Below are 25,254 nucleotides of genomic sequence, written 5' to 3' on the forward strand. Positions count from 1 at the left end.
GCCGCGAGCGGGACGCGCGGTAGCGGGGGGTAGAGAGCGCGGCGGGGCGCCTCCGCCTGCCTCCTTCCCTCCTCCTCCGGCAGGCTTGGGTGTGGTTTCCTTCCCTAACCAGGCCGGCACCTGGAAAGGAAGGAGGCAGAGCGGCCTGGCGGGGCCTGTGGAGGAGGGAGGAAGGAGACCGGTATGGTTGAAAACTCCCCAGCCCCGTTGCCAGAAAGGGCAATCTATGGGTTTGCCCTTTTTTTAGGATCTTCATTTGGCTTTAGTAAGTATACCGGGTGCTGAATACTTCACCAGAAAGTGTTGCTTTGCTTAGGAGACAAACGTCATTCCGATAAGATCATCTAAAAGGGATCGAAAATGTATTACACCATCTATTGTAAGGGTGCATGATGGAGGACTAAGGGACCAGTGCTTGCCGGACCTGTCGGTTGTTACAAAGACCTGTCATTGCCTTTTGCGATTTCCTCGTGTTTTGTTTGTCTTTAATGTTATTATGAGGTCTATAATAATACTATGAAGTCAAATTATTTTTAAAATTATCTGGATTCTCATTTTACTAACTTGTTTACTAGAATTGAATACATTGTCACTGTTCATAAACCCTTGTAGATAGCAGTAGTGCAACCTTCCCCACTCAAATACTGAAAAAAAAAAATCGATCTGGTCAGGAGTGATGGAAAATAATTAGGGTTATACCAGCATTTCTTTGCTGGTGTGACAGGTGCTTTAGCATTTCGTTGGGGACATCTTGCATGCCCACACAGGACCAAGGCTTGAGAGAGTGAGAACACTTTTTCAACACAAGAAAAGGTGCTGCAAATACACTGTAGTCAAATAACAATCCAGGATCTTACTGTAAGTCTTTCTTCCCGTCAGGAAGTAAGTAGAAATTAAACGAAGTGGGTTTTTGTTCTTCTCACAGGAAACCACTGCAGTTGTATAACTTGTGTCTCTGTTGGGCTACTAACCTGTTCCTCTCAAGTTTTATTAAACCTTTCTCTGCATTATTTGTTAGGGAGAAAAATTTTTCAGTATTGGTTTTGTTGATGTGAAAATGATGCCAGGAATTAAGAAAGTATTTCCAGTAATTTTCTGAACAGTTACATCCAGACACTGCGATTCTGCCAAGTTTTCCTTCAACCAAATGACTCACTGTGTGATCATTTTTTGCTTTAATATTTTGTGCACAGAATCATTTGGCATCCTTTTACTGAAGTTTTTTTTTGTTCTGCAGTTCAACTAATGATAAATTTTTGTCTATCTATATAGGAAATCAGAATGTAACTGTTAAAGCAAATATAATGATATCATATAACCAGCTATAAAATTATGCCCCCATATTGGGTGGCTTTTGTGTCTGAGAGGCATATTCTGCAATGTTTTGGTAGAGCTATTTTGGTTTAAACAGTGTAAACCAAAAATATTTTCTTAGGATGTATCAGTATGAAGCATTACTCTAAAACTTACGAAGGAAGTCTGAACTTCAGTTGTACTGTTATGACTTATTAATTCCTCCATGCAGTGTTGTACCTTATCTGGGCATATGTTCCTGAGACTTGGCTGTTCTCCTTGGGACTAACATACTGGCCTCAAAAGTAAGTTCAACCAGTTAAAGTGTTTAGCCTGAATGTGTGTTAGTATAGGATACCCTTAATTATTTTCAAATAACAACACTTTTTAAAAAATATTGGCCTTGTATTTAATCCATTTTTTTCCTGATGGTACAGGGCTAAAATCTTTATGAAACATTTTTTTGTGTAGATAAGTATCTATGATGAAAAGTCTTCATTGTGTAATGAAAGAAATAGTATTTGAATGTTTTATGAAGTTTGCTGATTAAAATACAGTAAACTAAACCATAGTTAAAAAATAAAAATCTGGAAGGAATCTATTTGATGGTTTATACCAATCTAGCTACAGTGACTCTGCAGTCAGTAATCTTGGGAGAGCAGGGTCCATATTCAGGGGTGGTGTTTCTTTTCCTCTTGGCTAAGTTTGTGCTAGATACAGTAACAATCACTACATGAAAATTGTTATATCATTAGGTGTTTGTTATTATGATATGCAAATTTTTAAATCTCTTTCCTCAGATACTGGGCAGTTGCTTTGCCAGCGTACCTACTAGTTGCTATAGGAATTGGTTATATATTACTTTTTGGTATTAACATGATGAGTACAGCTCCTCTTAACTCCACACATACTATTACAGGTAATGTTATTGGGGTTTTTTTTAAGATTTTGATGCTTAACTGATAATTTCTGTGAATACATATAGGTTATCATATATAATGTAAGTCAAATCTTAAGCTTGAAATATTTTGATCTAGAAAAGGAGTTCTTTGAAATACTGAAGTACTAGAGTGAAAAGATAGCCAGGAGTCTGACTCTTCCCTCTTTGCCGTCTCATGGCAGTGGTTTCCAACTGGTAGTGTGTACTTTGTTATTAAAACAGACCACATTAGTGGAACAGGGGTTAGGCATATAAAGATCTCCCAGGCGTGTGCCTTGTGTTACAAATCAGTGAAAAGTGTCACGGGAGGAAGGATGTGCATGCCTACCTGGCAGTGGCAGAAGTGGGAAGGCACACAGCAGGCAGGGTGGTGCAAAGGAGGCCTGATCAGGTATGTTAGTGATTACCTGCCTAAAAAATCTGTTCTTCAGTTTTTCTCTCAGATTTTGCGTAGCCTTTACTCCTGCCAAGGAGGCATGTTCTGGGTACTTGCAGTATTCTCCAGGCAGCTACATCTTCCTCCATGTGAGGAATTTGCAGGTGGCCGTTTTTGTTAGAAAAAATGCAAACTGTAAAATTTGGCAAGAAATTTACCTACTGCTAAGGCTGCTGAAGTTGTATGGTTTTAACAAACTATGTACCTAGTATTATGTTACACTGAACTGCTAAGGAAAAAAATCAGTTAAGTCTGTAGTTCACATGCATTACTGCAACACTTCTGTTAAGAACTGCCATTTAGTCACCCCTGTGTTCCTGGTCACTCATTCACACTCTTATGTCACCCTCTCATTTGGTGTCAGCCCAAGAGTTTGCGTGGCTGTGTGGCAGGTGGAATGGGGGATGTACTTTGTTTGAAAAAGAACTATATTTGAAAATACTCTTTTTTAGAGAGAGCGGTTCCATAATTGTGTTCAAAGCACACCTGTAAAAATGTTTATGCTGTTACGTGAATGGGTGCTGTGTGGGGATAGGAACAAGCAGCCAAGATAAAAGGGAGGGTGGACAGCATTTCTTAGCCTAAATCCTAGTACAAAGCATTCAAACTACAGACTGAGCTATTCACTGTGGGGATTTTTCTTTGTCTGTTTTATCTTTGGGTAGTTATGGTTTAATGTCATGCAGCATCTTAAAGCAAGCAATGTTGCAGGCAGTAATTTCAGCAGGAGAGTAGGGATGATTTCTTGAGGGGCTCTGCTGATACATGTTGATGTAAAGCGTTTCTGATGACCATCTTCTACCTCAGCAAGATGGGGTCTTCAGCATCACTTATAGTAGCTAAATTTATAAAGTGTTGCATTATATAACATTTTTGAAAGAAAAAAATCTCTAATATGTGAAATGTTCTCATTGTCTCCTGTAGATAACTATGCAAAAAAGCAGCAACAGAAGAAATTTCAAGAAGAAGCAATACCAGCATTGCGGGATATTCCCATCAGTGAAGTAAATAGAATGTTTTTCCTTCATGAGAAGGGAATCTGCAATAGCAGATAGTCATTATTAAGATCTGTTTGAATAAAGGATTAGTAGAAGCATTACATTAGGAAAAATAAAACAAGCTAAAAAAACCCCCCTCTTTCTGCTTGTAGAACAAAGCTTGCTTTTTTTTTTTTTTTTCTGAATTTCTAACTAAATTAGTATTAACGCATTTCATTGAGATGGCTTGATTTTATTATGCGGGCACCTTAATAACCTGCATTGGTATGAGAATTATGCCATGTTAATTTATCTAACCATTCTTGTGGGTTTAAAATAGTGTTCTATTGCTTGTAGATTTCCGCTTGTAATTTCCTTATGAAAGTCAAAGAAATAGCTTTTGGACATAGCTTAATTCTATTTCCCTTTGAATTTGGGGAGAGAAAATGTGTTCCACTAGTCAAGTGCTTGAGGATCTTTTTTTATTACAAGTTATGTTACTTTGGAATGTTTATATTGTAAATATACAATTTTAATTTGTAAATACTAATAAAATGTAGCTATTTTTTACTTGTTAAAGTTAGTCATTTTTCTGTGGTTCTATCATATTTGTCCTGGGTAAAGTTGTATAGTGGTTCTTTCTTTTTTTTTTTTTTTTTCACAATTATTTACTTAGCAAAATGTGTTGATTTTTTTTTTCCCAAAAAATTTATGGGCTTACTGAAATACTAAGATTACCAGAAATAACAAAGGTGGGTTGTGAAGATTTTCTGAAACAAGTCTTGAAATGATTTTTAGTTTTTTAACCCTTCTTAAGAATACTGAGAACTAGGTTCAAGGAAATTTCTGGAAATACAGGAACTGACAGGTCCATCTTACTGTCGTTTAGGTTATAGCAAAAAGCACAGTAACTTGTTATGGCAGTGGTTCAGATGTTTCTTAAACAGTGAATTTTCTTTCATGCATGCATTACTGAGCAGAGGTAGAATTTTTGTTTCCTTTCTTCCAAGAGTCACAAACCCAGTTATATTCAGTAGTCAAGGTTATTTAGTTTGGTTATAAAGACCAGTGAATAGAGCCTCATTATTGTTTGGCCTACCAACTTCTGACCAGAAGAGATTTTAGTTAAAAACGTCACTATTTCATTAAAAAATAATAAGATTTTTTTTTAAATTTGTGTGGAGAATCTTGTGCCAGTTTTTTAGGAATCAGTCAAAACAACTATCAGTTGCTGTGGGAAGTCTTAACACCTGCTAACAATCTGGTATGAATATGAAATTTGTAGTTTCTTGGTCCTCTAATCTTTAGTAGTTTGCTATTTTTTCCACCTGCATTGGAAGAAAAAAAACCCATGCTAGGTATTGTGGGTAGGAGAAAACTACCTTCTTAATGAAGGAGTAAGTGCTTCTCAACATTGCACTCTGAAATAGTAGATTTTAGTTACACTGTTGTTGGGGGCATTTCATATGAACATGTATTTGTACCTCAGCCTTCATACTTGTGGACTTCTTTGTGAAGTATTGTTTTTTAGTTTGCCCTCAGTTGCTAATGTTTTCCCCTCCTGCCACGATTTTGTCCTTCTATTTATTTTAAGTGCTCAAACACCCATCCATAGGGTGAATTCAAACTTTTATGATCAACAGGCATGAAGATGTATTTACTCTTCTGTCAATTCTCTAATCACATTGTAGACACTGAAGTATTGACTATAATCTTTTTTTTTTTCTGTGTAATTCTACCTGTGTTCTAGGTTCCTTTTGCTTTCTGAGAAAGCAATTTCGTTTTTAATTCTGAATTGACAACAAGTGAAGGCCACGTTTCTGGTATCATTTGATGTAAGGATTAATTTAGTCCCCTGTTAAGGATACCCAAATCCCTTCAGGATAAAGAAGAGCTACTGGAAAATGCCCTCAAGCCCTGAAAGCACACAAATTAAAGGACTGTAAACCTTGGACAAAGATTGTATCAGTGATGAATCTGCCATTTCATTTAACTGCAAGCCTCGCAATTATGGGAAAACTAACAGAGGCACCTAAGTGAGCAGGCAAACTGGGGCCATTTGTTTAAGTAAAACTTGCAGGCGTGAAACTCAATCTTTGCTTTTCTGTCACTGCTGTGTAGTCGTGCTTCAAAGACTATAGTGACCTTTTCTTCAACTTAGGAGTAATGTTTGACACTTCAGAAATTGCCTCTGATCAAAATAAAACCAGGTAACACAATGTATATGGGCTAATAAATAAATACATTGTAGGAAATTGCATGTGTTTGGGATCCATCATTTCAGAGTCTTGCCTATGACTGTGATTAAGGAAAAGATGCAACTCTGCCAGCGAGGAGAAGAGAGTTTCTGCCTTTTGTAAATATGCAGCACACTCAGAGTTATTTAGTGGGTTTTCTATAGATTTCGCCTTAGCTCTTATTCAGAAAAAAACCTGAAATGATTGAACTGTGTTGCTAGTAGTGCCTTTCTTTACAAAACATACCTGTTCAAAGACTGGATATCAGGTATCCATTCTTCTCAGAGACTGAGGAATAAATAAATAAATAAAGGCAAAAACCTAAATCTGCCCCCGTTTTCACCCTTCTGACTTACTGATGGCATATTGTTATAGCGTAACCAGTAGAGTTTAGACAAACTGCATTGTCCCTGCTGATATAAACCAAATGATGGAACTTCAGCCTTTGTTTTTCACACACCTAGGATTCTTCTGCAGTTTTTATCATATTTGAGACTGATGGCGTTTTGCACATCTTGCCAGAAACATAATCTTGTAAGACAGGTTCCCCCCAAATTGTATTTGAATGAATGTGTATGTAAACACATCATAAAAAAAAGTATTAAAGGTGCACTCTGAAATGAAAAGCTTGTATGCCAAAGGAAATAATAAGAGCTGTGGTTGCCAAATCTGTGTAAAGGTGATAGATTATGTCTCTCTCCATCTTGGCTGTAAAGGGAAAAGTATTAACAACACAGATGGCATGTTTATGAAGTTGAGAAGTACCGAAAGAAACTGGGAACAGAGAGTCATGCAATTGATCTGAAAAAGGAATCTCTTGGATTTCAGTCTCTTGCATTGCACTGTATTGGCTGCTGTAAGCTTGGAGGCTTCAGCACAAATACAGAGTATATGCATATGAAGTAGGAGAAGAGCTAAATTCTTTGTGTATCCCCATAATTTCATTTTTATTGTAAGCATTAACAGAAGTGTTTCGCCACTGTAATTGAGATCAAAAGGGAGCTATAGTGAAAGAAGTAAATGCTCTGTTGTGAAGTTCAGAGGTATAAAGCATGTGGAGTAGAATATGCCACCACATAAGAGTAAAAAGCACAATTTTGCATGTGCTTCTCTTTACTGTTCCTACTGATAGGATGACTGGAATAAGAAAAGAAAAGAAAAACACACCATCTTAAATGCTGTTTCGGTTTGTAGGCATGAAAGTTATGTCCTTGCAGGAAGCAATGCTGAGTGAAGAAACTTTGTTCAGCAGTATTAAAATGGAGTTGTCTTTCTCTTCGAGATATGCAAGTATACATTTGCTGTTACCCAAAGCATGCTGAAGTGTACAGGCCATCTTGAGCACCCTGTGGAATGCTGTCAGCTTGATTTGATGATCTTTATCATAACCACTTTGTGACTGGGGATGGGGGGGAAGAACAGCCTAAAAGGTGAGTAACAAGTTCTATTAGTCTAGATTTTTTTATGGCCGAAGTTATCAGTAGGTATAATCAAAGACCCTCTCATGTACATCAGAAAACTGTGATACTAAATGTTTATACTGTTGCTGCAGGCAACATTTCTGTAAAGCTAAAAATTGGCCCAAATCAGGAGGGCTCATACAGGTTTTCTGAGACCAGGAGTAGGGAAAATGTATGTATCAGTTCCAAAGTGTAGATCTCTTTCTGGTACTCCAGTTGTACACTTCTGTGGTAGGTGGTCTATACACATTAAAAATGCAACATTGCCACCAGCAGCAAGTAAAATGTACACAAGGAAAGATAGTGGTGAAGTAATAATAATAGGTTTTGTTGTTCTTTTTTGTGGACCTTAAGATGCTGTTAAAGTTACATCAGGAAAAGTTAGGCTGAAAAGATACCTTAATGGAGAGGATAGATCATAACTGTAGAAACTGAACTTTCCATCTCTGACAAAACAATATGAGAATGGAGGCAATGGTGAGATAAACAGTGTTTGACTCTTCTTCCTCCTCTTTGCCCCTGCTCCAGCTTTCTGTCCCAGGAGAGCGTAACAAAACAATGTCTTGGCTGTATCTATAGCAATTCAGTTTTTTAAGAGTGATACAAAGCTATGAGATCTTTGCCCTAATACAGTGTTTTCCTGATAGTTAATTCACATTCATGCCAAAGCTCTCACCTACAGGTACAATGAGAAACTCACCAGTAAAGCTCTTTTGAAAAAGACTTTTCAAATACTTGATTTTTTTTACCAGGCATTTTCCATGGATTTCAGTTTCATTTGTGGGTGTAAATGATAAAGTATTTCTGACTTACAAACAGAATAGCTAATAAATGATTTTGTGCAAATATATTTTGTCCTATAATGCACCTTTTCTATGGGCACTTGAGTCTGCGTGGCTAAACTGTTTAATGCAAAGCCCTGCTTGCTGCTGTACTGTTAGATTTCCAGTCAGCTTTAAAACAACTGAGATGAATGGGGGTTTCTTTGTATCTCTCCCTCTATTCATGAATTGAACTGTGTTCTGGGGAGAAAGTTTTGGAAGCATTTCATCTTGTTCTGCCAGTTTCCTTAGAGATTGCCAAAGTAAATTTTGTTGGTATTCTGTGCATACCAGATTATGTGTCAACTTAATTCTCAGCTTTTTGCTAAAAGCAGCTGATAGATTAACCCAGTCTGGAAATCATTATTATATAGAGTGTAATTAAATGGTAGGCGTTTCAGTGAATTGGATGGATTTTGTCTCTAGAGCTCCTAAAACCACTATTGTGAATATTGCCTTTTCTCAGTTGTGGCAATTCAGTGCTGCTACTGTTGTCATTCTCTCAGTGTAAAAGTGGGTTATAAAAAAAAAAAAAATTGTTCCCATCATAGTTCATTTTCTCTTAATCCAAATTATTACTTAGAAAGAACACTCAACAAACTTTAATGTCATGTGAGGATATGCTTTTCTTGGATATATGTATCCTTTAAGATCTTGTCTTAAAAGAGCTTGGAAGTAGTTCAAGACTGGTTTATGAACATTAATTTTGATTTTTCACGTGAATGCATACAATACAAAATTGTACATATTGTCTGGATACCTCTCCAGCATTCATGTACCAGTGGAACATTAACTTATCTTTTACTATCATAATTTTAGACAATGGAAATCGAAGGGTAGCATTTGCTGGAAATGTTGCGGCTGTTGAACTGCTAAGGGAAGTTCTGTGGAACAGAGATCCTGAGCCAACAATTTAATCTGTAAATTGCTATGTTTCTAGTCTTGTCTTTGAAGTAGTAAACTCAGATAAACTCCTTATCTGGGGATGCTTTGTTATCTTTTTCCTGTAAATGATGGATGATTCTAAGGTCACTGGAAACTTAGCAAGGTCAAATCACAGATGAACTAACAAACCAGAACTGAAAACTGAAAGTAACTGCACTTGAATACCAGAGATGCTATATTAGTCCACTTTAAGTTTTCTCTTAATTTATTAACAAACTGATAAGGGATCTCAATGCATATTTTATTTAAGTGTGCAAATAAGGGTATGTTGACATTGAAACATGAAAAGACAGTTATTCAATGAAATGAAATGCTGGCTTGAGGGGAAAAGGTTAATACAGTTTTGGCTTCCTCTAATGACTGTAGTTAAATATTGCCAATCAGGTAAATAGTACAGTAATGTTACTTTAATTTGAAAGTGGAATTGACAATACAGGAGAAACCAAGTGGAATGAGTATCAGAGACTGAGAAATCCGATCAGTTTAAGCCAGTGCAGTGGTGACAGACCTCAGCAAGATGATGTGCAAGATGATTTGTTTTGATATTTCTAACAGCCTTTGGTAAGACTGTCATCCATTGTCTTTTTCTAGTAATAGGGTCTGTTCTATTGTCTTAAAGAACACACTTCTCAAGATATTTTTTTCTGTTTCAGAGGTGTGGTTTTGTAGCAGCAGTTGTCTATGCCATTAAATGTACATCTGATGCATCCAGGTTATAGCCCATTTACAAATATTAAAATTACTGTTTTGTGTGAGACCCAGGATAAATATAGTTAATACCCTGCCTCCAACACTGACTAGTAGTGCCTGCTATAATGGTAAGAGCAAAGATTAGGGCAAGAAGCTAGTAATGTTCCCCCAGAATGTTTTCCCAGACTGCAACAATGTGAAACTTATGAGTTTGTATCTTTGTATTCTTCTTATGAAAATAATTTCGTTTTTATAAGTAAGTAGCCTCAGTTTCAACAACATCACAGTGTAATCACAAATTGGGTTAAGTGCTTCCTTTTGTTCTAAACACACTGCTCACTATTTTCATTTGATGTTCAATCATTCTCCACCATCTCCAAGCCACTCAAGATGTTAAAGTCTATGCATGTCAAGTATGAATATAATTTTCTAGGATACAGCAGACTTATGCTCATATTCTGGGTAGTCAATCTGCATTTATTCCATGGCCACTTGACTGGCATATCCAAACCTCCAGCATTTGTCTAAAACTACTCCTCTTTTCTGCCTAGAAATATTTTTAGTGGGGCTACTGTCCCACTTCAGGCCTGGAAATTCTGGACAAGTTCAAAATGTTCAGATTCTGCCTGGACATGTTACCAGGAAACTTGGAATAAGATGCCCTATGCAGTATTGGTGTGGTAGTTCAGTATGTATGGCCACTGTCTACACTGTATCGGTTCTCTTGTGTTTTACTAGTTACCTCATCTGAAGCTTCTTCTGCTGACCAGAAGTTCTTCACCATCACTCCTGAAAAGTAGTACACTGAAACCAACTCTTTCCAGTTCTCAAAATATGCAGTAAACTTCACCAACCAAAAGTTGACTTAGAACCTGACGGTGTTCCAGCATACTGATGCCAGAAAGTCCAGGAGGCTTTTTCACAGATTTCACTGAGCCACTTACCACTCCAGGCTGGTTGCCCACCAGCTAGTGAGAGTACAGAGAGTAGAGAGGATAGTGAGAGTACAGAGAGGATAACAAAGCTCCACACAAGTGGAGTGAGTGCCTGGAAGATGATGCATTGATGATGAAGATCAGGTATTAACTCCAGACACAGATTTTCAAAAGCTCTGTTCTTCTGCAAACATGGTAATTTCTGCTGGTCATCCAACGTGCAGTTACTATGTTTTCAGATAGAGCTTTTGAAGATTTCTGTCTGGAATTAATAACTAGTCCTCAGCAACAACACATAGCCTCACCTGTTGATATTAATTCCTCCAGCTCAAAACCTCTCCTTAATGCAGGAAGATCAGTCTCAGCTGTGACCAAAGCTGGCCTCCAGTTCTGTTATGTGGTCCTGCAGATACTAGTTCCTCACAGCTATCCTGCAACAACAGTAACAGCAACTCTTGCTGGGCATCTGTGTCTGCAAGCATGAACTGGTCTCATCTGTTGCTTTTCTGCAGAGTAACAACAGCCCACTGCTGGTCGTCTGCAGGACACGCAGGGAAGCTGCAAAGGAGGAGGTAACAAGCAGTGTGGGCTCAACAGAAAGGTAAGGATTAGCAAGGAAGAACCTACAGAGTGTTCCTTTTACATAACGGATCCTTAAATGGTGACAGCATCTGTGTAAGGCAAATGGCTCTCCAGTATATTGTGTGTTAGGGAGCACTGGGCTGTGGGGGGGATTGTGTGGTAACCACGATTTTCATAGGGTATGAAGATGGTTCCCTCAACACATCCCTCCAGATGCCAGTAATGCTCAGTGAAGGCCTGCGCAATTCAGCAGTAACCAGGTAGGTTTGTGTTATAGCATAGATTAAAATGGCAGCACAGATTAAAATGGCAGCACAGATGCACACGGAGGTGTCTTAAAAGGTGAGGAAAAACCCTGTTCCAGACTTGAAGGTGAGGGCAGAACTCCAAATGTTAGGAGTGAACTCAGATGGGTGTTGATGGAGACTTGAGATTCTTGCAAGGAAGAAACTGAAGCTTAGTGTACAATAATTTGACCATCATAGGGAATATGTCATCGCCGACCTGTTAAGTGCTCTTGGATGCTTTTCTGTTTGTGCTACAGACTGAATAATGATGAAGCTGGAGCATAAATAATTTTAGAATATCTTGTGAGAGAAATGAAAGATCTTTAAAAGATCTGTATTTCAGTTCCATATGTTGGGAAGTAAAGATGTGGAGATGATGAATGAGTGAAATGTAAAAGATGAATTTTCATATGTTACACCAGAGTTTAAAATTTCAACTAGTTCTTGTAATTCCATTCTCCTTGAGTACATTTAATTAATAGATCCACTTTTTAGTTTTCAAATGGAGATTTATTTTAAAATCCTCCATTCTATTATGTTCATTCATTTGGAATTCTAATTTGCTAGATTTACAATTTATATCACTATCGCTTTGTTTGACAATGCATTGTACTAAGAGGAAGATCTGACACACACTTTAAGTGGCTCTTACAACTGTCTGACCTTGTCTACACCACTGACAGTAGTGTAGAAAAGGTCAAGAATCTTGGATTCTGCCTTTGCCTTGTCTCTGGGGAAATTATGGCAGTTTTGGTTCAAGAAAAGATACCTGAAACATTGTAATTCCCAAACACAGTGGGGCCAAACAGCTACTCCTTGAGCTAATTAAAAGATACTAGCATAGCAACGCAAGTACTGACAAACTCTCTGAACATACACAATTTATGCAAACAAAAGGCTAACCAGAACAGATTTATACCAATCCTCTGAATGAAACAAACTGTACTGAAAAAGCAGCTTTTCCTAATGGAGTAACAGTGTTGGAATAAATGTGTCTACATTGTATGTTACATAAAGATGCTTATGAAAATTAGTTACTTAACTCTTCCTGAACATCAAGTTAAAAGAAATATCAAAGTAATAAAATACACATCCAAAGCTCACTAGATGGGAATCAACAGCAGGTCACATATTAAAATCAAATTAAATTCAAGCACACTAAGCTATAGAAATAAGATCTGAATACTGTGGTGAAGACAAAAAAAGGTAGCACATAATGCGTGTTTCTATGTGTCATTAAGTTAAATCAGAGTTTTTAATCAAAGCTGACTTTTTTTCTGACTGAAAAAAGGCATTTTTCTGATTACAGGGGGGAAATCTGGTAATAACAGAATGACAGGACCCCAGAAAAATACCACGACTGTAATTTAGTACTTGTCTTGACAGGTGGTTATACTAGAAATGGATTAGGTCAATTTGTCATAAACCATTTATACCAAAATAAACATGCCCCATGGAGCTAATAAGCTCTGCGTTTAAAATTATTTCTTGCTTAAATTCTAACATTGTGTTTCAAAGCCTTCAGGTTAGTTTGGGGCTGTACATTATATTATTTTGCCTCATTATCAATCCTATTTTCAATTGATCAATATAAATTAAATGTAAGTTTTCATTTTATCATTTAATGAATTGTAAAAAATAGCAAGTAACTAAGTACAGTGCTCTTAATGTTCATAATCCATGTTAGTTAAACCAACTTGATTTAAACCTTATAATCTTTTGTTTGGCTTCAGGATTTTATTTAAAAGCCTCTCAAAACACGAAAGGATTTCCTCTTAATTTCCAGTTGCATTGACTCATTCTCCTTGGTAATATAGTTATAAATAATTTTCTTTAGAGCTTTGAAGTATTTCTTTGTTCCATCAGACATTTGTCCATACGTTGCTGACAGTTCTTTTTTTATCTCTTGATTTTTTTAACATTTTATTTTGTGTTTCTCAAGGCTGACCACTGTTCTTTATTAGGCTGAACTGATTTCTTCATCTTCCTCAGAATCAGCGTCATCATTGTAGAAGTGAATTGTAGCTTGTACTGGAAAACTTGCCAGAACCTTCTCTCCGATGTTATTAAGAAACTTTTGGGATTTGGACTTGGGCAAATAGAGTCTAATAAGAAAACATATTTTTAGAGAAAAAGTAAAACTATGTGATTCCTTCCCAGCTAAGCTAGCTTGAATATTAAAACCCATTTTTATCTTTCTTTGGAGAGAGAAAAGTCCTACGGTTCCTTGTCTTTTAAAATAAAAGCTGCTAACTGAAAGGTAGTGTGGATTTTAAGTTACTTCAGTTGCTTTGGGCATATTGTGTATTGGATTTACATAAGGTCCCACCCCGATAAAGTGTTGCCAGGGGTGGCAACAATGATGCTTGCTTGAGATGGTTCAGTTTGGTTTGGTTTTTAGCACAGTTCAGAATGGAAGCATCCCATGAAACTGTGGGAAGCTTGAAGAATGTTTTGGGATTTAAGAGTAAGACACCAGGTTAAGATTGGGGTGGGTTGCCTGATGCACAGAGGTTGAGTCTAGTGGATTTTGTGTCTCGAGGAGGAGATGTACACTGAGAGAGATTTATTTCAAAATCCACATTGTTTTCTGTTGAAATCATAAATGTCTGAATTTACATTTCAAGTTTTCACCAGCTTTCCCACTAAAGCAAAACTTATGTGGTCTGTATACATACGTGGTTTTGTGTGCATATCTATGTACTTCTTTCTCTTCCTCTTCATTCCACTTTGGCCACTTTCCAATTAAATTTGACAGTGATAAGTCACACAGGCTTTTACAGCTTTTATTTTTAAAAAGTGCTTGTAAAGAAGGGGGATATTCCATGAATTTTCCTTCTCTAAACAGAAGTCCTAATCAGGAGTTTCTACATTGTTAAGCCTTAAAGAATCCAAATGCTGGTGAAAATGCTTATAAATCCCTCAAGCATAGGGAAAGCTTTACATGGAGTTAAACTTCTATTCAAGAGCAGATTTCAGCAACCTCAAGACACAGATCTGTAACAAGTCACATTCCATTAGCAGCTGTTCATGTTAATTATTTGGGCCTTGTGGGCTTGTTATATTAAATAAATGTAACTATAAATTAGATGAGGCAGAAGAACATTGTTTCTTTTAAGATTACTTTTTTTCTTATTTTCATTACTAGCATACTGTTTCAGGTTGTGTTCAGCCTGGTCATCTTTCTTTGTGAAGGAATAAAAATCTATGAAAACTGGTGAGTAGTTAAACTGCATTACTAAAAAGAGATACTCCAGAGAAAAACTGATACTTTTTCCGTGAAGGAATATGTCTTGTCTTGGAAGGTGTCACTTTTCCTGTATCAAGTGATAGGATTTAACTCACCTCACTGGATGTTGAAACCCCAGAGCTCCTTTTGATCTAAAATTTATTAGTTGATCATCCAGTTCTGACTGTAAAGAGACATATTTATTATTTAGAATAGGTTAAAAATTAAGATTTCACTTTTTTTTTTTTTACAGGCAACTAAAATTTTACAGTAATTTTGCTTTGTTTGTTGTGCTGCATGTTGTTTTGCTCTAAGTGTACTTTAGAGAAAATATGTGCCCACAGTCTGCCAATAGTTGCACATTTAACAAAGCATTTGAACTTCTACATTTTATAAGCCGTAAAGTCATGAAGTTGTACATTTTGCCTAAGTTCTTATGGAATATCTATAGCAACTGGTGGCCTAATAAAACCACCAAATGGAAGTGCAGTAATTGGAAGAAGAAAGGATTTAAAATCAGTTTAAAGGATTGGAATGTTAAGGTTTTATAAAACACCTCTTTATCAACACTAACCAGTAGTTTGGAGTTAGAATGTTCAAATTGGTAAGTTTATTTGCAATCAGAGATCACACAAGCATGTTAAAGAGTCCAAACAGTAAAATCAAGAGACAACTGGCATCTCATATTTCTATGCAAACAGCAATAAAAAAGCAAGCATTTTTGATACAACAGAGTAGGTAGCAAAAATATATTCTAAATGTCGAATTTAGCACAGAATATATTCCTTCAAATTAAGATCACAATAAAAAACCATAATTTACAAATGTTAATGTTATTAAATCCTATTAGGACTACAAACCTGGAATGTAAAACTGAAAGCATCTCCCAAAATCTTGTAGGCATGTATGCTCTTCCATATCTTAAGGAGACTTTTTTTTTCCTCCTGTTGCTATAAACTTGATGTTGCATAAAATAGGAAGATTTAGCTCTGCTATACTAGAAATTCTAGTGAAGAGTCTAGAAACTGTCCACTCTGCCACAAACAGACAAAGATGACTTTTGCCACTTCAGAGCAATTCATCTGTCTTTCTGAGGAAGTCGGCTTCGGCATGGAGATTCTGGTGAGCCTCAAAAAGCCCTTGGGCTACAGACTGAGGCAGGGGTCCTACGGAAGTCTCTCAGTGCCTTTTATGTTGTCCTATTTCTCTCATAGCCACCTGTTTGTATTGTAGCCAAAATTATTTGTCTTCAGGCTGTCAGGGTTTTGTTGATATTTTTGTTGGTGTTTAATCAGGACACTCATTTACTTTGTTTCCACAGTACCTATTAAAATGGGCTCCTGACCTGGCTGACCATTGTAGATGTGATCATAATATATGTGTTAAATACCACATATTATTTTTCTCCTTTCATATTTACATTCAAATTAGATTAGTATTTGTTATCTTTATTGACCTGTATTTTCTATCTGTCTTCTTTTTGGAATACATATTAATTTCTAATAATTATATGTGTAATAATACATATTGATTGAACACACATTACATGCTTTTTCCTTTCAGACTATAACACAGCATTTTCAAAAAGCAATTCTGGTAAAAGCCAATTAATTGCAAAATCTAACTCAGTTTGTATACAGCAGAAAATGTTCAGTGTTAATTTGTGTTATATTGTAGATATGTCAATGGCAACTTTAAATTACTTTTCATGGCTTTTCTTTGGGCATAAATAACATTGAATTTAGGTAGTAGGAAAAGTGCTACTTTTTATATAAGGAAAAGTATGTCATGTATAGGTAACTATAGGGTATATTGTAATACAAATTCTTGGCAATAGATGTAAAATTATTAGTGTATTTTTTTTACCAGTACTTTTGTTTTTTAGTGCTTTGCTCTGCATCTTTTTGTTTCTCTAGTTAGATTCTTATCTGTATATTCCTAAATATTTTTTTTTTTTTAAAATTCCACAGAGGACATTGAAACTTTTGATTCACTCTCCAATGTTTGGAGTGTCTACTGGCCTGTAAAGCATGGGCAGTTGTATGTATACATTGCAGAAAATAAATAGCCAGCATGCAGCTACTTAGCAAAAACATTGTGCTCAATTAATCTTTGAAGGCCTTCTGCTAGAAACTTCAGTAACTTTGCTGAAGAAGATACCTCTTGCCTTCTGCAACTGTGGGATGTAGGTATGCAGTAGCAAGCACTTCTTCCCACCTATGCACCCCACAAAGGATGCAAGCATCTTTCCTGTTAAAAAGCATATGAACTGGCCCCTAAAGCCCTCCTTCAGCCCTCCTTAGGTCCCAAGCTACAGAGACACAGGATGCTGAAGCAGTGTGGATGGGCCATAAGGTACAGATGAGAATCCTCTGGCAGGAAGGAGAAATGTTAAAAAAATTGAAACCCACTGTTTCAGTTATACTTCACTTGAAACAATGCCAGGCTGTTACCATGAATGTGGAAAACATGTATGGTTTGCTTTTCTCACACAAGTGGGCAGAACCCCAAGTGTGAATTAAAACTTTTGAGCTAGTTGGATAAAATTTTCTACAAAAACCTCAGTAATGAATCACAACTTCCTTTACTTCAGAAACTTTAGTTCCTTGAATTCATCACTGTAAGCATGTACTCTCATGAAAGTAAGGCTCCTCTCATCCTTAGCAAATTTACAGGTGCCCCTGGCAAAGCTTTGAACGCTGCTGGGAAGGATGCTTTTCTGCAGGCTTTCCCAAGGCACCAGCCAGGAGGAATGGGGCACTCCCTCAGACCTGTACAATTACAACCTCCATCAGCAGCAGACAAAAAGTACAAGTTAAAAAGCTGTTGCATGTGTTAGAACATTGTGGAAACTCTGAGTCTTTAAAGACTTGCACTAAGGAGACTTGTTGTCTTAACCTGCTGAGCCTTTGGTAAAAAGTTGAAGATGTAACTGTGGGTCTGATGCTTCAAATACTTATGCAGGTGCTTAAAACTAAACATGGGAGGAGCACTATTTCAATACATTTTTTAAAGTTTGCAGTGTTGGGACCCATGTTGAATGTACTTCAATCTCTATTTTTGTTCTTTGAGCCTAACGAATCTTCCTACATGAGTAGGTAAAACTAATAATCACGGTGCCTCTCAAAGGCACTTGGCAGTAAGAATTTTCTGTTGATTTCCTAGCTGGTTTAGCTATAAAAACATCTTTCCCCCCCCAAAAAATCAATAAAATTGTGCGCCTGAAATACGGCTTTTAAATTTCATCTTAAAGTCATTTTCACTCAAACTACCCCTATATACAAATTAGGCTTGATAATTTCAAACTGAGGTTATTCTTATTTTTATAATTAAGCAAATAAAAACTGTCAAAAGGTTGGTTTGAGCAAGCAGTGCTTTTGGCAGCTCTTTAATAACTGATAATGATTCTGTATCTGGTACAAAATTAGAGACACTCTTAACCATTATCATGTACAGAACACTGTAATTTGAACCATATTTTCTAACACTGAAGAAATGCTTGAAAGAAGAAATGAATAATGACTAAGACTCGTTTTCAGTGTTCAAATAGTTTCAATTTCTGCACCTGTTTTCTATAAGGAATATTTCCTCCAGAATTTAGTCTCACCATTTGTTGATTCTCTGTCATTTCGCTGTCTCTTGCTGTGAGCATCCAGGGCCTCCATAAAGCAGGGCTGCTGAAAGATTAAGATAGAATAGCGCTCCCACAGTTAATTCTTTGTGGCAATATCTGTACAGTACAGCTCCTTTTGTTAGATTCTGATGGTATCTTTATTTTTTTCTTTTCAACGCATTTTGATTTGGTAAACTTGATTGCTATGGCAATATTATGCTCTCTTCTGTCTACATTCTGATCAAACAAACGACATTTGCTTGCACATTTTTAGCTGAAGTGTCATTTCACTTTAAGATTTTGCAACTTAAAGTGACTATATTGAACTCCAAATCAAAATGTAATTAATACTGACATTTTGTATTTAGGCAGCACTGCTACAAAATAAAAAGTAACTCTTCCTCTCTGCCAGTATGTCTAAATGGTTATTTATTGAGTAAGCAACTCCTGCATTAAACCGACATGGGCAACCTGATCTATCAGTTTAAAAGAGCATATGCAGTGGTGGATGCTACATCTGCCTTTTGTTTGGTCAGGGGACAACAATTATGGATGCTCCTTTTGACAGCATTTTCCATCTCTGCTGCTGTGTAACAGATCCATACAGTTGTGGAAATGGAAAAGTGCTTTCAGATACAAAAAAGAAATAAATTTAAAAATAATAATAAATTGGTCATCGCCACCTTAATTTTCATTTGCTTCCATTTATAAGTAAGTTCCTAAACATTTGACTGAAAAGGCCAAAATATCGGCAAAACAAATAAAATACCCGTTCCAAGTGAAACGTTTTCAGAAACATATTTTGCCCTTTACTTCTGAAGATGGAAATTGTTTTCCGTTGTCTAGTCAATGCTGAAACTGTTACATGCAAAGGATACTTACAGTCGGAGTTTTGAAAGGAATACTGCTGAGGTAATCCTCCCTGCGGCTGCCCTTACCTCTCTGGGCGCTCCCCTGGCCGGGGTGGGTGCTGCTGCTGCCGCTGCTGCCGCCGGCCGCCCCCGGAGCGATGACAGATGCGACCCGCTGCAGCCCGGAGCGGGAGACCGGCAGCTGCACCCTCCATGGCATTTGATGGTCTAAAGCCTGTTGCAGGCTGGGCGCTTGCCTGGGCCTTTCAGCCCCTCCTTTAACTCCCAAGGAATACTTACCTAAAGCAAACATGGCCTCAGGTAAAAGGAGAGAAACGTCCTTAATGAGATATTTTTTTTTTTTTTTTTTTTTTTTTTTTTTTTTTTTTTTTTTTGGACTCCCACAAACAGTTCAAAGATAGGTCTCTCACGTGGGCAGGTTGTCCTGGGGAGAGCACTGCTAGAGAAACAGAGGCTTTTTGTTAAGTTTAGTTAGCAAATCACATGGAAAATAATCCACGCCCTATATCTTTCTGTCCCTGTTTTACAAAATACATATTTGCTCTATATTAAATATATGATGTAAATACTCTTTTGCATGTCTAGGGAAAACTCATCAACATCCTGTCCTAATAAAGTGTAACAAAGACTCAAAGAGAATTTTAAATAAAAAATAACTTTTTAAAAGACTGAAGTCTTTCCCATGTCCTAACTTTAAAAGAGATAAAGATACCAAAAATCAGTGAAGGTGAGAGAATTTAAAGACAGGCCTAGTGACATCCACAAGACTACTGGGATGTTCCTTTAATTTGATTGCTCTTTGATGGATGCAGATGAAAGCTTATGCCCAGAAAGATTATTTTGTCTGTCAAAGCATGACGGTTATGAATGCCATTGCCTTGAGGAATCTTTTATTTCAAAGCATGCAATATATGCTTTAAGCCTACAAAGGCTGACTAGAAACAGACTTCTTCCAAGCTTTCTTCCTACTGTTTTCCTTCGTAGTGTGCATTATTCATTGCCTGTTACCTTGTACAAGAACAATTATTACCTGGTGGATGATATTACCTAATTTTCGTTGTTGTGGTTCATTATTACAGTTCACTTTATTTCCCAACTACTGCAGAGATGTAAGAGGATTATAAGAACCAAAAGCTGAATTCTCTTTCCACCAGTGCTGTTTACACATTGACATCAAAGGGAACATATTCAGCTCTCAAATATAATTGGTTTCTACTGTGAACTTTCTTCCCAGCGCAAGAGACATAATTTTGTTTACTGAAGATGGAAGGTCCATTGATTATTTCGTAAGAATTAGGTCTCTTCTAGCTGACTCAGCTGAAGAAACCATCAAAACAGTTTGAGACGACACTGAAAATCCTCAGTGGGAGTCCGATCCCTTGGAGGTAAGCCTTGTGACTCTTTTTCAAGTTAAGATCCAGATAGATGGAGGTAGCATGTGTCCAGTCAGCAAGAAGGAGCTGGACTCACAGGTAAAGACTGGATATACTGCCTTGGAGATAACATTTTCCCTTGAAATTGTTCTGTATTCAAAAACATTGTATATATACCTTTGCATGTGGGTTTGGGGTTTTCTTGTGCTTTCGACTGATTTTGCTTAAAATTAAACTACATTCTTCCAACAGGGAGGAGCTTAGGTCAGATTTGAAAGTCAGACTGATTTTCCAAGATTGATGCAAGTTGTATTGTTGTATTAGCTACTTGGTGCTCCTAAGACTGCTAGAAGTAATAGTGTAACACAGGTTCTGATGTTTTTGAAATAGTCTTCAGTAACAAACCTAGGATTTGATTTGTTGAGGTCCAATTCTTACATAAATTTTTTCTGTTCTTTAAAACATCCCTTCTTGCTGTAATAAATAGACACATTTTAAACTCATGGTCAAAGCCATTAAATGCTATTCTGGGAAGCACTGACAACATGTAATAGAGCACTTACAGTCTAAATCTACTCCCTCCCACGTTTAAATACTGTGTGATATTTGTAAGGTTGTAATTAAGTAAATACTACTGTATCTCAAAAAAGAAAATATATGTACAGTCTCCATCACTTTAAACATTTATGTATCAAAATCAGTACAATTATTAGAATGAATAATATGGTGAATAATATTCAATTAACAAAATATATATTAAATAGCAGCATGGGTCCTGAGAAAAAATGGCAAACTTCTTAAGTAACCAAAATGGTAATTAAATATCTTACTGAATTGCAGTCTTAAATACACATATATAATTTCATCAGCTTAGTTTTGTTTAAACCTAATTTAACTTGATAGTCGAAAGGGAAGTATGCATTACACAACTGATCTCTATGGCCCTGATCTTGCAATCAGATCCGTATGTGAGGATAATTGATTTATAACTCTGGATAGAATCTGCCAACATGGATATTACTGCAGGACTAAAGCCTAAACTACTAACATATAGCTCTCCAGAAGATGCAAAGTCACCCTCAATTAAATCTGTCAATAAAGCCCTGCAAGACCAAATTTATTACAAAATTATTGAAAATATAATTATTTTAATGAAGCTATAACGTAATCTAATATAATTACATCTAACACTGTAGAAAAAATGTAAGTTAATATTACCTTATTGTACTAATTAATTGAAGCACACAGCTTTAACTGGTATTTTCATGCACATTATTAACTAAAATCGGGTTGCGGCTCTGTGGAAAATTGTTTATTCCAGTAAAATATAAGCAGGTGTAATAGTGTATGATCTCTAGTTTCTAAAAAAACCCCAGAAGGCAGAAGTTAGCTAATTTTAAGAACTATATTACTTTTTGCAATATACTTAATTTTAACGCAAGGTATTTGTTGAAGAACACTTTCCAGAATCAGCAAACACTGATTCTGTTACCGTTGCTCATCCATTTTTCCCAGAAGCCAGGAGTATTTTTCAGACTTCTGATACTACCTGAGAATAACTTTGACGGACTTGATTCTTATAAAAAGATGAGCCATAAGATAATTATTTTGTGCTAATTGGAAGAGGTTTTTTATCTTTGTGGGAAACCAGTTTACTCAGTTTTCTCATGACAGCACTTGAGTATTTGTAAGAATAAAGACTGCTTGATATAAACTGGTATAGTCAAGGGAACAGGATAGCATTACAGCATTTATAGTTTTGAATAATATCTGGTATTAAACAACATGACATAGGCATTTGTAGCCACTTAGCCACTAGCATGCAAAGCTCCCCAAAGAGAAATTGCTGGAAAAGATTTTAGGGAATAGAGGGAGGAGGAAACTGATCCATTCACACAGCATGGGCAAGGCCAGTCTCATAATATTCCTTTAAAGTCAAAAAGAGACACTCATCTATGCTGAGGTTATATGGTAATCAGCTCCCTGTTCTGAGCAGTCTCCGTTGGCAGCCTTCCCATGTGGGCTGTTTGAAGAGTGAAGGGAGATCTACCCCTCCTTGACTGAAGCCAGCCTTTCTCTCCAATGTGTGTGTGTGTGTGAATTTGCCAAGCTTGTGGGCAGAAATTCAAAATTTAGCCTATGCACTTTCTCCAGGGTTTTTCTAATTCTCCTTAAAAAATTTCATGTATGTCTGTGTGTGTCCAGCATCTTATGTCTTTCTGTAATCTTTTCTCTGTGACAAAACCCCACATGTTCTGGGAAGTCTGAGGGCTAATATTACTCACTGTTTCTTTCCAAGGCTTCCTTCCACCCTCCTATAAAGAGAAACTGGTTGACATAGTTATTTTAGCATACCTATTTTAGTAAATTTCCTGGTGCGCACAAGGCCTTGGCTTCACAATTATTTAAAAAAAGAGTGTTTCCCAATCTAAAATTCTTAACCTTTTAATCAGAGCTTGTCATGATTAAGGCTAAGCTACACTACAATAGAAACTAGAAAACCTTAAGCAACTCTATGACTTCAAATTATCCTAATTGAGAATGTGCCAACATATATAGAAACTCGTCTTAAAATGGTGACTGGTTTTGCCTGTATGCTGTTCTGTTTTACATTCCCTTGCATCATGAAGTTTTGATTCCATTTTCTCATCTACTCATAAACTTTTTCTGGGTAAGGGAACCTTAGAAAGAAAAAGGATCATAATATAGTTGACTGCATTTGATGCCACTACAGGATTAACCAAAGCATGTTCCTCATCGTGCAAAGGTTATGTAAACAGTTGTGTTTTGTGCTGTGCTCTGAAGGTCAGCAATGCATGTGCTGTTGAACTATTACGGGGAAAGTGAATTCCAAAGTTGAGAGCTTTCTTTTAAGGTTGTATGCTTTGCTTGTTTTCTTTCTTTTGATGTGCCTGGGTAAGTATTTTGACTTCCTGCATAAGATAAAGTCACACAAAGGAACAGTGTATAATGCCAAGTTAGGACCACTGAAGACATTGTTCCTCTCTCTGTAGAATGTGTACAGGATAGAGCAGCAGTACAAGGCTGGTATTACTTAAGCCTGAGATGGAGAATTATTTAAATCATTTGACCCTCCAACTGAGACTGTCATCTGTTTCTGCCATGCACTGTGGAAATCAAATAAAATTATGTCAGCGATTCCTACCATTTTGGATAAGCTTCTGCTGTGGGTGATGATTTAAAGAAGTAAAAACATCTGTCATGGTACTGGTGGTGTTTTTTTCATATTGATGTCCGCTCCAAAATGTACAGTGCCAATTTGTTCCTTGTTTATCTACAGTGTCAGCGCATTGTTGCTGGAGATCCATTTAGGAAATTCTTTTAGAATACCTATTTTAGTAAATTTCCAAACGCATACGAGGCCTTGAGTTCAGATTAATAAAAAAGAATGTGGCTTCATGCTCTGTTCAGGAAACATTTGTCATGTATCAGTCAGCTGCAACTTTCATGTTGCTGTCCGCTTCTTTCTTCTAGCCTTCTCGCATTTTTCCTCTTGCCTACTTTTCCTTCCTTTTCACTCACCCACTAAGTATCTGCTGGGATCAGACTGATATACATGTTCTTCTCACAGAGCTCAATGTTGTGACTTCCACATAAAAATATAAAAATTTATTTAAATTATTAAATAACTTTCATGCACAGACATATCAGAAGAATACAGAATACCGTGTATGAATTCTCTGTTGCATCTTCTGTAGTGGGCAAGTTGTGTTTGCAGCACACATGGCACATACGAAACCTACAGTTTTATTTCCCGATGGTCTGGTTCCTCATTCCAGCTTCAGTGACCATCCCTGACGAGCCCTGTCTTCCACCTTTCTTGTTAGGTGAATCCAAGGACTCTGCTGAAATCAAATGCATCTGTTTGTGCCTGCTTTGCCCTCTGGTGGCTATGCCGGAACAGGTAAGGGACCTGGAGGCTGGTGTCTTCGTCTGGTTCTGTGGTGGAGGGGATACTGCTCCTCTAGGATACCACGGACCCTGAAATAAGGTCGGGTGGCAGTGGGGAGCCACTTCCGAAAGAAGATGAGATTCTTCCCTGTTGCTGCACAGGAACAAGCAATGAATACTTAGGCTCTCACTGCTTTGCCTACTGGGTATGTGCTTTTCTGTGGCCCATAACGGCAACGTCAAATGCAGCTGACGGGAGAGCAAACTGGTTTCTGTAGCGGAAGCGTGAGTTCAGTTCCCTGCACTGCAGCCACACCACGGACGGCCCTGTGTGTGACAACCCCTGACCACAACACCGACCTGTGCCATTCGCCCTGACCCCTTGTCCCTCAGGACAGCGTTGGCTTTGCAGAGCAGAACTTCCCCGAGGAGCCGGGTCGTGGCACCCGGTGCAGGCGGACACAGGCCACTCCTCCTCACTGCCCCTCACGCCGGAGCCTGGGGACAACGGACATGGCGCAAGGCGACAACTCCCCGGGCTGGCCCATTTCAATGATTTTTTTTTCCTTTGCACGTTGTTTCAAAGCAGCAGTTTGTATTTCGGGGGGGCGCCGGGCGCTCCTTCGCACCAGCGGGCGCCAAACGCCCGGCC

At 37.4% G+C, this 25,254-nt stretch overlaps 2 protein-coding genes across 3 annotated transcripts; one reads left to right on the forward strand and one right to left on the reverse strand.

Annotated features, from left to right (window-relative positions):
- Positions 1–11: 11 nt before the first annotated feature.
- Positions 12–4,212, forward strand: PIGP (phosphatidylinositol glycan anchor biosynthesis class P). Of its 2 annotated transcripts, none has more exons than XM_026857010.1 (5): positions 12–36; positions 171–265; positions 1,526–1,598; positions 2,094–2,212; positions 3,594–4,212. In XM_026857010.1, exons 2-5 carry the CDS (start codon positions 184–186, stop codon positions 3,722–3,724), a joined length of 405 nt encoding a protein of 134 aa, XP_026712811.1. In that variant the 5' UTR covers positions 12–36; positions 171–183; the 3' UTR covers positions 3,725–4,212. The 2 variants fall into 2 exon arrangements, with proteins under 2 accessions (XP_026712811.1, XP_026712807.1); XM_026857006.1 differs by having other exon boundaries at positions 26–91; positions 167–265.
- An 8,376-nt stretch (positions 4,213–12,588) lies between these two features.
- RIPPLY3 (ripply transcriptional repressor 3) lies at positions 12,589–19,654 on the reverse strand. The gene is made up of 4 exons (XM_026859132.1): positions 19,384–19,654; positions 18,440–18,509; positions 14,949–15,016; positions 12,589–13,708 (listed from the first exon to the last, which is right to left on the reverse strand). The coding sequence occupies exons 1-4, from the start codon at positions 19,509–19,511 to the stop codon at positions 13,564–13,566; spliced, it is 411 nt and encodes a 136-aa protein (XP_026714933.1). The 5' UTR covers positions 19,512–19,654; the 3' UTR covers positions 12,589–13,563.
- Positions 19,655–25,254: the final 5,600 nt, after the last annotated feature.

This window comes from Athene cunicularia (genome assembly GCF_003259725.1).
Source record: "Athene cunicularia isolate RWA chromosome 1 unlocalized genomic scaffold, athCun1 chr1_part1, whole genome shotgun sequence".
Classification (NCBI taxonomy): domain Eukaryota; kingdom Metazoa; phylum Chordata; class Aves; order Strigiformes; family Strigidae; genus Athene; species Athene cunicularia.

What these genes read in the sequence shown, in the direction of transcription:
- RIPPLY3 (XM_026859132.1), bottom strand. Translation starts at nt 19,511, where the DNA reads ATGGAGGGTGCAGCTGCCGGTCTCCCGCTCCGGGCTGCAGCGGGTCGC. An exon ending in TGACAGAGAATCAACAAATG is followed by an intron (nt 15,017 to 18,439) that starts GTGAGACTAAAT and finishes GTCTCTTTACAG; the next exon opens with TCAGAACTGGATGATCAACT. An exon ending in GGGTTTCAACATCCAGTGAG is followed by an intron (nt 13,709 to 14,948) that starts GTGAGTTAAATC and finishes TTTTCTTATTAG; the next exon opens with ACTCTATTTGCCCAAGTCCA.
- PIGP (XM_026857010.1), top strand. Translation starts at nt 184, where the DNA reads ATGGTTGAAAACTCCCCAGCCCCGTTGCCAGAAAGGGCAATCTATGGG. An exon ending in AGGATCTTCATTTGGCTTTA is followed by an intron (nt 266 to 1,525) that starts GTAAGTATACCG and finishes TCCTCCATGCAG; the next exon opens with TGTTGTACCTTATCTGGGCA. An exon ending in CTCCACACATACTATTACAG is followed by an intron (nt 2,213 to 3,593) that starts GTAATGTTATTG and finishes TGTCTCCTGTAG; the next exon opens with ATAACTATGCAAAAAAGCAG.